At 37.7% G+C, this 14,109-nt stretch overlaps 1 protein-coding gene across 1 annotated transcript in view; it reads left to right on the forward strand.

Annotated features, from left to right (window-relative positions):
• The window catches only part of kcnh7b (potassium channel, voltage gated eag related subfamily H, member 7b), a 42,732-nt gene that overhangs the window by 18,605 nt on the left and 10,018 nt on the right, over positions 1-14,109 (forward strand). The window contains exons 5-11 of the mRNA XM_080290497.1: positions 619-830; positions 4,031-4,456; positions 9,000-9,399; positions 9,629-9,828; positions 11,365-11,617; positions 13,644-13,858; positions 13,996-14,083. Of these exons, the coding sequence (XP_080146623.1) occupies positions 619-830; positions 4,031-4,456; positions 9,000-9,399; positions 9,629-9,828; positions 11,365-11,617; positions 13,644-13,858; positions 13,996-14,083 (1,794 nt within the window). The remainder of the gene's footprint in view (positions 1-618; positions 831-4,030; positions 4,457-8,999; positions 9,400-9,628; positions 9,829-11,364; positions 11,618-13,643; positions 13,859-13,995; positions 14,084-14,109) is intronic.

Here is a 14,109-nt window from a genome sequence, read left to right on the forward strand (position 1 = left end):
GAAATGATTGTAAACTAATGATTGAGACAGATGTCGTCATTTTGTCACAATGTAATCTTAACATCTGTAAAATCGTAGATAATAGCATTGCTTTTAAATAATTTGTCTCAATCCGTGTATAGCTATGAGAAAAACAAAAGGTGAAAACATTGCTTTTTAGGCATATGTAATTTAAAGGCTTGTGTATGAATAAATCAGTTTCCCCCCCGATTCCTAGTAGGCTTTAATTCACAGCCAACCGCAGCTCTAAAAGCACGTTAGATGTGTTGTAGCACATTTTTTCTTGGGTGAAAAAATACTAAAAATTCCCAGTAGTTCCTCCACTATCAGTTGATGTAAGATTACATTAGTCAATGGTGATGTGCATGTACAGTAAATGAGGCTGTTATTCTCTCTGGCTAGAAATAGATTTACAGTATACAAAGCTCAGCTTATTATGGTTATATTGCCATAATACCTAAAAATGGACAGGAGATTAAAAATTTTCTTGTTTAATCAGGGTGAAGCAGGTAATTTCTTAATATTTATTCAACAACAAAAAAACCCACCAAATACTGTGTTGACCTCTACATCTTGCCAAGGTTACTAATGTGGCTGCCATTTGCTCTTGAACACTAGGCCCTTTCAACCACGTGAAGTCCAGCCTTCTTGGCTCTACCTCTGATTCAAACATCAACAAATATAGCACTATCAACAAGATCCCCCTGATTGCACTCAACTTCTCAGAGGGGACAGAGAAGAAGACCCACTCTCCACCAACAAGTGAGAAACCCATCATAGCACCAAAGGTTAAAGAAAGAACTCACAATGTAACAGAAAAGGTCACACAGGTGAGTCTGAAAATTCCAATTTATTTTTACATTGAAGCATCTGTTATTGTTTGACTTGCAAAACTCTCTCAGCTACCATTTCTCTGACCTGGGTCCAACTCTTAGAAATCCATCCATCCATCCACCTTTCCACACATATCCTTGGTTCTCTATTTCAAAGAACGTCACTGAGAGGGATGGATGGGAAGCTTGCCAGTGCACTAATCATTTCAAATGTAGTTCTGAAATTGGATGCCTCCATGAAGATGATGAGATATGATTCACTGACAGCTCATTATATTAAAGAAGAAATCATGTTGCAATCAGATCGCACCAGCCGCAATGCCAATAACTAAATATCATCTAAATTTTTCTCAACTCAACTGAGATAGCAAGACTTTTACATAGAGAGGCATTGAACCAGAGAAGTGTATACCAAAGTGGTCAAAATCATTTTTGCAGTAGTTTTCTCTTCCCCATTTTTCCCATGATGACAGATAGACTCAAAAGATGAAAACAATACAAGCCTTACTTTTGGAGACGCTAACAAACAGCTGACAGTCTATCATGCTGCAGAGATAACATATGGCTACTGCCCATCCACATTAATAGAGGAGTAGTGCCAGGAGTTGAAACAGATATTCAGTCTAGGAATTATTTTCCAGCCCAGCTACACTTTCTTCATGCAAACAAACATGCTGCTAATTTTGTAGGTTTACTCTATGTATTGATTTGGAATGACTCGATGATTTTATTGAATATCTAGTACAATAAGCTGAAAAATGAAACATTAGTATTGCCTATTTTGACAAATAACTTGCTGTCAAAATACAAGTGAATGGAGTTAGAGGAGTCTCAATCCCTAAGTCTAAGACAAAAATGTATGTTTTGTTTTAGTTTACAGTTATTCTGGTGATAAGTTCCAGTTTTGCAATTCTGTTTTGTTTCAAGTCTTACATCTGTACATGTGTGCATCTTTGGAGTGCACCTCTGGGAACCATGGACACAGTTGCACGAGGGCAAGAGTACAAGTGTATTTATTCTGATAGCTCTTTTCATTCCTTCTTGCTATAATATCACTATTCAAGTTGAATATTCACCTGAGCCCTAAACCACCCAGGATACCAGTACATGTCCCGAGTGATGAAAGTACTTTCATCTTGAAGCAAACTTAGTGGCAATATCAGAGAAAAAACATCTATTTCTGTTTCAGAACAACAAGAAGAACATTTCACTGACTCCCTATAGAACCTATTAATTCATTATGTTTACAAGTCACAAGTGGATGTTCTTAACACTTGAACAAACAGGGGTTCTAGGGCTAGCTAGACATGTCAATATTCATTGCGGTTTTATTTTTAAACTAATAAAAAAAACAATGTTTCATAAAATTAAGTGAGGGGAAAAACGTAAAATGTTTACTTGCTGGCCACTTTTTTATGAACACCTTACTAGTATGACCCCGCCCATTTTGCCTTCAGAATAGATTTTGGTCCATCCTGACTTGATAGCATCACAAAGGTGCTCTTTTGGATTGCAATCTGGTGACTGTGGAAGCCATTTGAGTCTAGTCGTGTTTTTCATGTTCAATAAACCAGTTTGAAAGGATCCGAGAGTTGTGGCATGGTGTATTTTATGGATAGAAGCAGCCACTGAAAGATATGTACACTGTAGTCATAAAGGTATGGACAGGGTCAGCAACAATACTCTAGCAGGCTGAAGAGAACATATCCCCCATTACCACCAGCCTGAAATGGTGATACAAGGCAGTGTGGATCCATGGTTTTTGTTGTTTATACCAAGTGCTTCTTCTACATACCTTGGTAAAAACACATGGTTAGTTGATTTACTGTCTTTCTGTCGGTCTGTCAGTCTGGCCTTTCATCTCGGCCTTTGCACATCAACTGCTGGATTGGATATATTCTCTTTTACTAGCCATTCTCTGTAAACCCTAGAGATGGTTGTGTGGGAAAATCCCAGTAGAGAAGCAGATTCTGAAATAGTGTGTATGCCTCCAACAACCATGCCACATTCAGAATCACTTAAAACCCATTTCTTCCCAATTCTCATGCTTTGTTTGGAATGCAGCATGGCATCTTGACCTTGTCTATATGCTTGAATGTATTGAGCTCCTGCTGTGTGATTGGCTGATTAGACATTTTTGTTCGCATGCAGGTGCACACTACCAAACAAAGTATACTTTAGGGATAACGTTGCAGTTATTCTGATAAATAACAAAATGTGTTTTGTTTTGGGATATTTCAGTAAATTAAGAACTCTGTGTAGGACACTATAAAATGCTTTGGGGCCCAGTAACCAAGCAAAAGAAAAGCTGAGAAACTTTATATTTAAACTTCTTTCACCACAGCTTTCTCATCTATAAATGAAAAAGAACCATCATCGTGATTAAATGTTCTCCCTCCCTGCTGATTTTAGTTTGGAGTTTGAAGACACTGCAGAGATGTGAACGCTGCATCTGCTTCCTGACTGCTAGCATGGGGAAATCTATAATTCATGTGCTGAAGATAAGGGAATGTGCTGAAAAGAATAGAAAGACCCATTGCCCTCATCCTCAATCGTACACCATTTTCTGCCATAAGAGAGCCCTTTCTGCTAGTCTGTCGCACATTGTGAAGCCAGAAACAGAGAACGGCTTTGCTTTCCTGACCACATTGAATAATTTACCATCTAACCAGAGCTCATTCATCTGGGGAAATTAAAACAAATATTTGGGTACCACATTGCATAGTAAATTCATATCTATCAGTTAAAATGTATGCAGACTTTACTTTTCTTCAGTCTATCAAGTGCTTTTTCCAAGAGTAATTCAATGTACCTTCTGCAAATGGAGAACAAGTGGTAGTAACATTTATTTATAGTGCCAGGTCAGAGGCAATCCACTTGTCATAATGGCTATCTTTGACTAACTCGGTTTGACTGTAGAGGACACATTGGGTGTCACAGTTGTTATCAATTCATTCCTTAAAGTCTGTGAGCTGATTAAATGACCCGTGGAATTGATATATGAAATGGGAAACTGTGTTTAATCAAATTATAGATTTAAAATATATTGTTTTATACCAAAAAAGCACCATAAGCTTAAAACCTATAGCTTGTAATATTATCAATTATCCTAAGAGGTTGACCCAAAATAAAAATTGACAGCGATGTAATCAAGTGATTTTTGTAGCTCTTCTGACCCTCTCTCACCATTCCTGCAGGTCCTGTCCCTCGGAGCAGATGTGCTGCCAGAGTACAAACTCCAAACACCTCGCATTGACAAATTCACGATCCTTCACTACAGCCCATTCAAAGCCGTCTGGGACTGGCTGATCCTGCTGCTGGTCATCTACACGGCGATCCTCACTCCGTACTCAGCTGCTTTTCTTCTCAATGACCAAGAGGAGCAGAAGAGACGAGAATGCGGATACTCCTGCAACCCTCTCAATGTAGTAGATTTAATTGTGGACATCATGTTCATCATTGACATCCTCATAAACTTCAGGACAACTTATGTAAACCAAAACGAGGAAGTGGTCAGCCACCCAGCCAAGATAGCAATCCATTATTTTAAAGGATGGTTCCTTATAGACATGGTGGCAGCAATTCCGTTTGATCTTCTAATATTTGGCTCAGGATCAGATGAGGTATGTAATCTTTTGTTAATTTTGTACATGTATTTAGTTTTTTTTCAGCTAGTTGTTTTTTTCTCCCAGGGAGCTTTACTGCACATCACCCCAGGGATGCTTGGACTGTTGTACTTGCCCCTGTTCCACTACTTAAAGCCTGAATATTTTGGCTTCATAGAGATTACTTTAAATTGCATGTTTTTTTCCTTTCATTCTTTCTTTCTTCTTTTTTTTTCCCTTTTTTTGAATGGTCCTCATTCTAGAATCCATTTACACGGATTAATGGCTTACCAAATGGCAATCAATGATGCATTTATGTGAGGAGCAGGCCAACAGGGCTGTGTGCACAGCTTACATGCAAATGTGAGATGTCCATTGGTAGGCTGGCTGCCAGGACTGCTGGCTTGTTTGTTGGTAGGATATGTCCCCTAAGGCTCTGGATCCACTTCAGGGCTTTATCGTGCTTTGTAGACACTCCATTACACCCGGAAAGCTCCTGATTATACAGTAAACCATAATAATCTTTTCCATCAATGCGGCTGCTGCTGAGTCAGTTCAGTAAATGACAACAAATCAAAAAGAACATGGACATCTGTTTCACTCATCAGACAGTGACAAACAAAACGAGACCATGATTTGAAACTAAAGCACATCCTCACTACGAGTATGTGACTATGTTTACTTAACTTCCACTTTTGCCAAAAATGAAAAACCAATTGACTCCTGTTCTATAAATAGATAGATAGAGTTATACAGTGAGAACATGTGCTTGCATGACTTCTATTTATAGCTTTCCATCTTGATGTTTATGTCAGATTGAACATGAAAATTCCCGCTCAGCAGCATTCTCATTCAGAAAACAAAACCAGCCGAGACAGTGGCAGATGGTTTTTCACAAGGCTCATTCAATTTAGCAGCTTAATAAGACGGTTTTAACCTACAATCGCTTAAGTAAACCTTTTGATTAGAGTAGGAAAAATATGTGAAATAGATTTCAGTGTCTGTTTGCTTTAAAAACAACTTCGTTTTACCATAGTATTGAACATATTGGGAAAGTTATCATGCAAAACTGGGCAATATGAAAAACTGAATGTTTTGAGAACGTTTATTATATAAACTACTGTCCAGTGTCCAGCAGTTTCATTGTGAATTTGGTTGCTTTGTCCTGACTTGAACCTGTAAATGTTGTTTCTGATAGAGATTAGTAGAATGACAGAGTGATGAGGCTGTGTAGCCCTGTGTAACCATAAAACCCAGCTACCTGTGAAGGTACAGTTAATGCTGTGATTTCATTCAGTTCACTTTGATTACGTTTCAGTTGTCTGTTTTTTTTCTTTTTGGATGAATCACATCTATCAGTAAAACAGGCGCTGTTAGCGGTTGAGAAGGAGACTAATGTTCATTTACCATCACACTGCAATTATACGCAAACATAAGCCTCACATTTTAAATCAGTTTAGGACTTTAGATTTAATGAAGATCTAACATACTTAAGGGGAAAAGGGACTTTGTAAGTGGAAAGTGAGTTTTAAGTAAGTAAATAAAACATAAAAAAGTAAACTGTAGCATAGATTTGCAATGTTTTCGACAATAAATTTTGAGTCAGTGTGACAAGCACAGGCTATCATTTTAAAACATCTAAGTGCTTTAAGCTTCAAAAAAAATCTTTGTGGAGCTGCCTATATATTTACATTAACATTACATTCAGCCTTACATCACACTTGGATATGAGGTTCAAATTCCTCCCTGAGTCTTCTTTTCCTTCTTTCTGGACTGGTGATGCTCTGATTTTCTCTTGCTGCCCTTTTTGTGTGTTGGCTTTTCTGTATATATCTCTGTTCAGATTTATCAGTGTAAAACTGGCCCTGTGATATTATTTCTGACTTTAAACACCTTGTCTAAATCTGACTGACATTCAGACTTTTAATTAAAGCACAGCCAAAAAATTCTTGACTTAACTGGAGAGATTGAACAAGAGAGTGTAGACAGGGAATGAGAAAATGATCACCAATTGCTACAATACTTTAAGGCAAATTAATGGTTCTGTCCTAGTGTTGGTTAGAAAAGGATGATTTGAATTCAACAAATACAGGCCACAGAGACACAAATTTAGTTAACCCATAGCCAATGCCCCATAAGTGTTTCACAAGAAACCATTTTGGTACATGCCAAGAATAACAATCATAAAATAGCTGACAGTAGAGGTGATAAAAGTAGACATATTCATTACGTAGAAGTACACAAAGTAGTGATTCAACTTTGTTGCTCAAGTAACAGCAAAAAAGTGGAGGCTCTAAAGTAAAGAGGTATTATATTAAAAAAATAGCTGCTCCTCTACCAGCTGCTATACGCAAAGCTAACTGAAGCTCATGTCATATTAATATTATGATAAAATAATACCAATACAATGATATGAATGAAGGCTTTATTTCAGTTCTATTTCATCTGTCTATCTTCATTGCGGTTTGCGTCCACACAGGAAAATGAGGATAATCAAGGGTTAAAGTGGAATTCAACTGGTATGGGAACCCTAAGATCACTTATAGTGGAGCAGTGTGGGGGAAAGAATCACAAATAAGTCACAATAATTGTTGTTGTGAGCTTCAGTAGATTTTGTGAACAGGCTGTGATGAACTGACCTGTGCTGCTGCTCTTTGTGGATTTAGCCAACTCAATTTGACAAGATTTAAGCTGGGGTTACATGCTCTATCTCTGACTGATTTCCCACCCCAGACAGCATAAATCTAGTGTAAAGACAGAATTCAATGAGTGAATCTGATCAGCATCATCACCTTAAATTTGTCTGCTACACTTGATGTTAACCATGAACACTATAGCTGCTTTGCATTGGTCCAACATACTGCATTGTTTTAAAATGGACTGTTTGAAGTAGCCAGTGTTGCCTGATTTAAAACAACTAGTATATGAAGCAACCTTTAAAAAGCAAATGAAAATCATAATTTCAGCAACACATTGTGTACGATATATTTGTTTAACTGCTAGAAATGTGGCTTTTGAAATTAGCTGCCATGTAAAACAAAAAAAGAAAGAAGTGATTGGCTTTGTGCTTGCTGTGTAGCAATAGATCCGGAAGAACAGTAACTTCAACTTACAGATATCTGCACCTTCAATGCTTCTGGCTGACTTTAACGTCTAGGTGTAGTGATATTAATGATGCATAAATTATGTGTTTTTTGGCTCTTTCAACTCTTTGTGTATGATAAGCGCAAGTGGGGGATACACCAATAAGGTTGTGTTTTATATGTTATTGTTCCCTCCATTTAGATTCAAATTAGTTTGGTGTTTGAAGGCATGCTGTGGCAAGAAATAACTCCCCTCAAATGGTTTAAGCCTAAAGTAGTAGTAGAAGTAGTAGAAAGTAGATATTTGTTAAAAGGTATGTATTATAGATACATAAAAATTCTACTTAAGTATAGTATGTGTTTGTTACTGCCCATCTCTGGCTAACAGGAAATACGTGCATCTGGGGCTAAGAAACTTTAAATGTGCATGCCATTGTTCCTCATAAAGTATTTGGCATGTAAAAAAATAAATGTCATTTATTTTACGCTATGGCCACATACAATATGGCTATAGTGTATAGCGTCTCACGTACAATAAGTTATTGTATATATACAATAATTAGATATTGTAGCTTACCCTCATTCAGTGTTCTTAATCTACCAAAAATGCCTCAAAACTGCCATGAGTGGTTACTATAACAGATTGAAACTGAAGCTGCTGTATTTGAAGTTTGCAGAAATGCAAGATATTACCTTTTTCTTCTGCTTTGTGAGAAAATATTTTAAAGTACATTTTTGTTAATATTATAAATCAGTGATGGGGAGATATCGAACCCCTTTTTAAGTTTAAAGTCTCAGTTAGAAACTACTGTGGCGGTCCTATTTCCTCCAAAATTACACCAATGGTAAACCTGTGCTGCAATGACTGTCAACATTTTGATAAAAGATAGAGAAATTCTGAAATATTTATAGAAGAATGATGTGGAATTTTGTTCATTTACCTTTAGATAACTAATGGTAAACGATATAAAGAAGTGATTATGAACGAAGTGTCATTGTTTCTTGTTGGACTTTTTCTTCTGTAATTGTCAGGTAAACAAATGGTCCTTTTAATAGGAATTGCAGTTACAGTTGTTAACACATTTCTTATTGACACATAGCAGCTACACAGCTCCCAGGGACCCATTAAATGAGTGTGCCTCTGTGTTCAGGATTGAACAAATGAAGATTTATCTATGGGCTGCTGGTGTCCTTACTTCTCACTTAATTTGCCTTTGACCAAAGAGCTCTGGGGTGTCTTATCCAGTTTTTTCTTTCAAGGAAGCTCATTAGTTTGTGAAGTGACTGTGAAACTGGCCCACAGCTTTAGACTTGTTGATAATATAAAGGAAATACACATGCAGACAAGTTTAGTAGATAAGTAGTAGATAACATGTCAGATCTTTTAGCATGATGAAGCAATATCTAAAACCGTTGATCTGGCATCCAAACTACTGTTGCTATTACTAATAATCTTCCTTATTGTATTTTTGTTTTAGACTACCACTCTCATTGGCCTGCTGAAGACAGCAAGGCTTCTGCGATTGGTGCGTGTAGCCAGGAAGCTGGATCGCTACTCTGAATACGGAGCTGCAGTCCTAATGTTGCTCATGTGCATCTTTGCCCTTATCGCCCACTGGTTAGCCTGTATATGGTATGCCATTGGCAATGTGGAGAAGCCTTACTTGGAACACAGGATTGGCTGGCTAGACAATCTGGGCGTGTCAATTGGAAAGCGATACAACTACAGTGATCCTAACTCTGGTCCCTCTATCAAGGACAAGTATGTCACAGCACTTTACTTCACATTCAGCAGTCTGACCAGTGTGGGCTTTGGAAATGTTTCCCCCAACACCAACTCAGAGAAGGTCTTTTCTATATGTGTCATGCTGATTGGCTGTGAGTATTTTATATGCTTTTCAGGTTGTTCTTTTTGTTATCACTTGAATGGGTTTTGAGCAAAAATCTATCTTTTTTCCAGGTCCTTCACAAAACATTGTATATGTTTTAAGCAGAATGTGTTGACATTTTATCAAATTACCTGTGTCTTCATGGGTAACAGCAGTAAATATGCTGACTGTAGTAAAAACAGTACCTTCTCTTCACTCATTGCTTTTTTTTATTTCAGCCCTGATGTATGCCAGCATTTTTGGAAATGTTTCTGCCATCATCCAGAGGCTCTACTCGGGTACGGCCCGCTATCATGCTCAAATGTTACGGGTCAAGGAATTCATCCGTTTTCATCAAATTCCCAACCCTCTGAGGCAAAGGCTGGAAGAGTACTTCCAGCACTCATGGACCTACACTAATGGCATTGATATGAATACGGTAAATAACTGAAGTCACTCATCCACCTGTCCCTGTAATGGATATGGATATCCAACAAAACAAGTGATTGCACTGATGACAATATAAATACATGCTACTAAAAGAGCTTTTTTTCTCTCCCTTGTCTGCTTTTCAATTGGATTAACATCTCTTCATTGGTAAGAGCAGGAGGTACATATTTAATTTCTTTAAATTTTTAAAATGGGTTTCTGTCTGATCACTGTTTAAAATAAGAACCTCATTATGCTGTCTACAGCCTGTGGGTTAGAAGACCCAGATGCAGGACACAGGAGGTAGACTAAAGTTCAACATGATAGTCTCTAATCAAAGTTAAGGTCAGACACTGAAGGTCAGGCATTGTAGCAAATAAATCTAACTGGGGACAGGCGAGAAGGGAATGCCTTGGAAGATTAACAGCATAATACAAAAACATTCTGATAAATGGGAGGTAGACAACTGGTGCTGTACATACCAAAGTGACCGACTGGCTAATTGGACATGTGTGAGGAAATCCAACAGATACTGTGATGATGAGGAAGGAAGTAATATAATAAAATGAAGACATTAAACTTAGAGACATACAAAGATTTTTTTTCACATTTGAGATTGTAATAGTACAAGTTTACCAGTAGACGTCTATTCCCAGGTACATTTTTGAAAATGACGGTTAAATAAATCCTTTATTTAAGAAAAAAAAAAGGCAAATGTTACATTTTTTGTGAACCATTACATTCCCATGAATTAGCTCCTGGTAATTTTCTGAATACTTACCACATCTCTACTATTGTAATGTCTAAAGTTTGCTTTACATTATTCTTGTTCAGTGATTTAGTGCTATAAAACAAAAACCAACAATATTTTTTAAAAAACAACTTTTGTTTTATCTCAGCTTTAGTAAGTTATGTAAACGTAGTGTTTGATGGACTCACTCAGTACATTCTATATATCAGAGTATGAATTCAGTGCATAACTACACTAGATTAACAGGTGTAGATGCAAACGCATAGCACACTTTTGATTCTGATCTGCTTTGTTACCGGTTCAGCTTATAGTGTAGTTTATTCATATTAATCATTTCAATGTCATGACAGCCTATTTCTTTTGAAAAATATGCATAATATCTTCATATGTCTTATGCTCTCCTTTCTCTGTAATGGCAGCATCCATTCAAGCCTGCATGTACTTCACATTTCCTTGCATGCCTGTGTTTATGCTATTAATTAAATTCTTAAAATCAACAGGGGAGAGTATCCTTTTAGTGCCATCCTTTGCAAAATACTAGTATTTGTCAGCCCACCTCAAGTGTATGGCTGCTTTGTTTTCTTTAAAAACTCACAAGTTTAGAGGCCACCTCTATACAAAGTTCTTTTGAAAGTGCTTTTTTTTTTCTAACTTGTGTTCTTTTGTATCTGAGAGAACAAAGCTTGACAAACTGATCTGATGATGTGGTCACAATTATCTCTGAAACACATCTCTGTAAGGATATCAAACAAATGTTTTGAGCACTTTATTTACTGTTTTTTCTCCGCATCTTAGGTGTTAAAAGGGTTTCCCGAGTGCCTACAGGCAGACATCTGCCTTCACCTCAACAGTTGTCTTCTGGACAACTGCAAAGCTTTTCAAGGAGCCACCAAAGGATGCTTGAGGGCCTTGGCCATGCGCTTCAATTCCGCTCATGTGCCTCCCGGAGACACTCTGGTCCACGGTGGTGATGTGCTCACTGCTCTCTATTTTCTGTCGCGTGGTTCTATTGAGATCTTGAAAGATGACATTGTGGTAGCTATCCTGGGTAAATACAACCCCTTGTTGATCATTTTACTGATGTGTACTAACATCTAGTGTTTATTTGATATTTTGTCTCAATTACAATAAGTAGGTTGGGTGGATGGTGCTCAGTTGATTAAGAGCTTTTAAATTTAAGTCCTGTATGGAAATTTTTTATACCCAGAGTAAACTCTTTTGTGCTGTTTGACATTTTGCCAATGTCTATCAGGAGTTTTGTGCATATAATGTCAGTCTCTGCTACACATAAAATCCTCTGCCTCCACCTGGAAATGTGATGAACTGTAATAGTCAATGTCACCTCCCTGTTGTATTTAGATCGCTCAGCTGACTGTGTGTTAAATGTCAGCACCAAGCTAACTAAAACTTTAGGCAGGTCTAATTTAGTCTCATACTGTTTTGAGCTTATTGTTGATTTTGTAAAAAGATCTTTAAGATTTACCTTTTGTTTACATAGTCAGAGAGGAAGCACATACTGTACAAGAAACATTCTAGTACCCACATGTGAATTCAATGTGCACAGATGTTCTGGACCTTGGCGTATTTAGCATCAGAAAATTCAAAATAAAATGTGCCTTCATGTGGGTTTTCACATTTCGTTTTCTGTGAGTGTTCTGGGGTGTTTGTGTGACAGGTTTGACACTCTGGCATTTCTATTAAGTGGCCTCATGGAAGGTTGTCTGGCAGTTTCAAAGAACGCAGTGAAAATGGTGCCACTTTTTTGACAGCACTGGGAAATGAGTTAAAGCTGCAAAATAGAGAGTATTAAAATAATGTCAGTAAAAAGGAGATTTGGCTAAAACAACTAGCAGCTCTAAATTTGAAGCTATATTTTTCATTCTTTATGTATTGATACTGAGCTTGATGCATCAATGTTAAAATACCAATACTGGAAAAATGTCTATTTATTTTTTCTTCATGGGTAAACTTCATTCATGCACTCCAGACCGGGCCTGGATTAGATTTTATTCATTATTCATGAGATTAATTCTCACTAAAGCTGCACCTGAAAGAATGAGGTTTCAGCTTCGCAACGGTTGCTGCATCACACAAAACGTGTTATTAGTGATTATCGTGGAAAAGCCACTCAAGCATAATTATAATGCTCCATCGCCATAGTTTATTCTCACATGGGGAACTATACCAACCTCTAACATGGCAATGGTCAGCCCATGGTGTTAAAGTATTTTTCTCTTGTAATGATCATGACTCCAGCAAGGCTATTAGCATTGTTCTACAGGTGAGGAATTAATCTCTTATCCTAATCAATCGTTGTGGGGAGAGCTCTGTGTTTGTGTGCGGGGGAGAGACACACCAGTCTGTGTGAGGCTTTCCTCTGTGGCCGAAAGGTGTCCGGTGCATGCTGTGAAAGGCACACTGGCAGCCAGCATATCATATCTCTTTCTTCTGAACCCCTGCTTACACTGTTGGCATTTAGTGAACCCCCCACACCAACAAAGGGATTTTTCATGATGCCCTTTAAACCAGGCCTCTCGTCCTTTGGAAAATGGGCCCTTATTTCTGCAAAGGAAGCTCTTTTATTCTCCAGACTAAAAGCTAAGCTTACCGTAGATTTTTTTGTTTTTTTCACTTTTTGCAAGTTCACTGAAGAGCTGGCTTAATTATGTGATAGCCAAAATCAGTGCAAAAATTGCCTTTGAAGTGCACAAGTAAAGTGTGTCAATTGCAATCAAGCCCTCCTTTACCCATCACATCAAAGCTGCTGCGTGTTAGTAGTTACTCCTCAACATAAATAATGGATCAAAGATAGAAAGACAACTGATGTGCCGGCCCTGGGAGACGATCTACACAGAAATTAGAGGCTGTCTGATTTTGATTATCCACAAAAACAAACACCTCTGCGCCCCTTAGTGAAATCAGAGTGATAAATAAATTCCTATTGTAATCGCAGCAGAGATTTATGCCTGCGTCATGCCTTTTTTTGGAACTCACTGTAGCTCAAGTCAGCATTTTTACATCTTCCCACTAAAACTGTCAAGATTACCTGTTGTTTGTGTGTTTGTCACCTCCAGGTAAAAATGACATATTTGGAGAAATGATCCATCTCTATGCCAAGCCTGGAAAGTCTAACGCTGATGTGCGGGCTCTGAGTTACTGTGACCTGAGCACCATTCAGCGAGAAGATTTGCTGGAGGTGCTAGACATGTACCCGGAGTTTGCAGATCACTTCTTCAACAACCTGGAGCTTACTTTCAACCTGAGAGATGACTCCACCAAGGCAGATAATGTAAGAACATTTTGGACCTATGTGTTTAATGGGTGTTTTGATAACAAGTATTCATATTGTAATTTGCCTAAATTATGTTTTTTTGTTTATTCTTGGTAACTGACACATTTTCTGATTGAAGCATTTTAATTTTGCAGCCCTGTAGTGTCAAAGAAAGTGATTCAGATGGTGAGGGAAATAAAAATGTGAAAAGAAGAATCTCTTTCACAGCAGATCTGTCTAAAGGTCAGTAGAAACATACAGGAGAACCT

The sequence above is a fragment of the Astatotilapia calliptera genome, chromosome 16 (assembly GCF_964374335.1).
Source record: "Astatotilapia calliptera chromosome 16, fAstCal68.1, whole genome shotgun sequence".
Lineage (NCBI taxonomy): Eukaryota > Metazoa > Chordata > Actinopteri > Cichliformes > Cichlidae > Astatotilapia > Astatotilapia calliptera.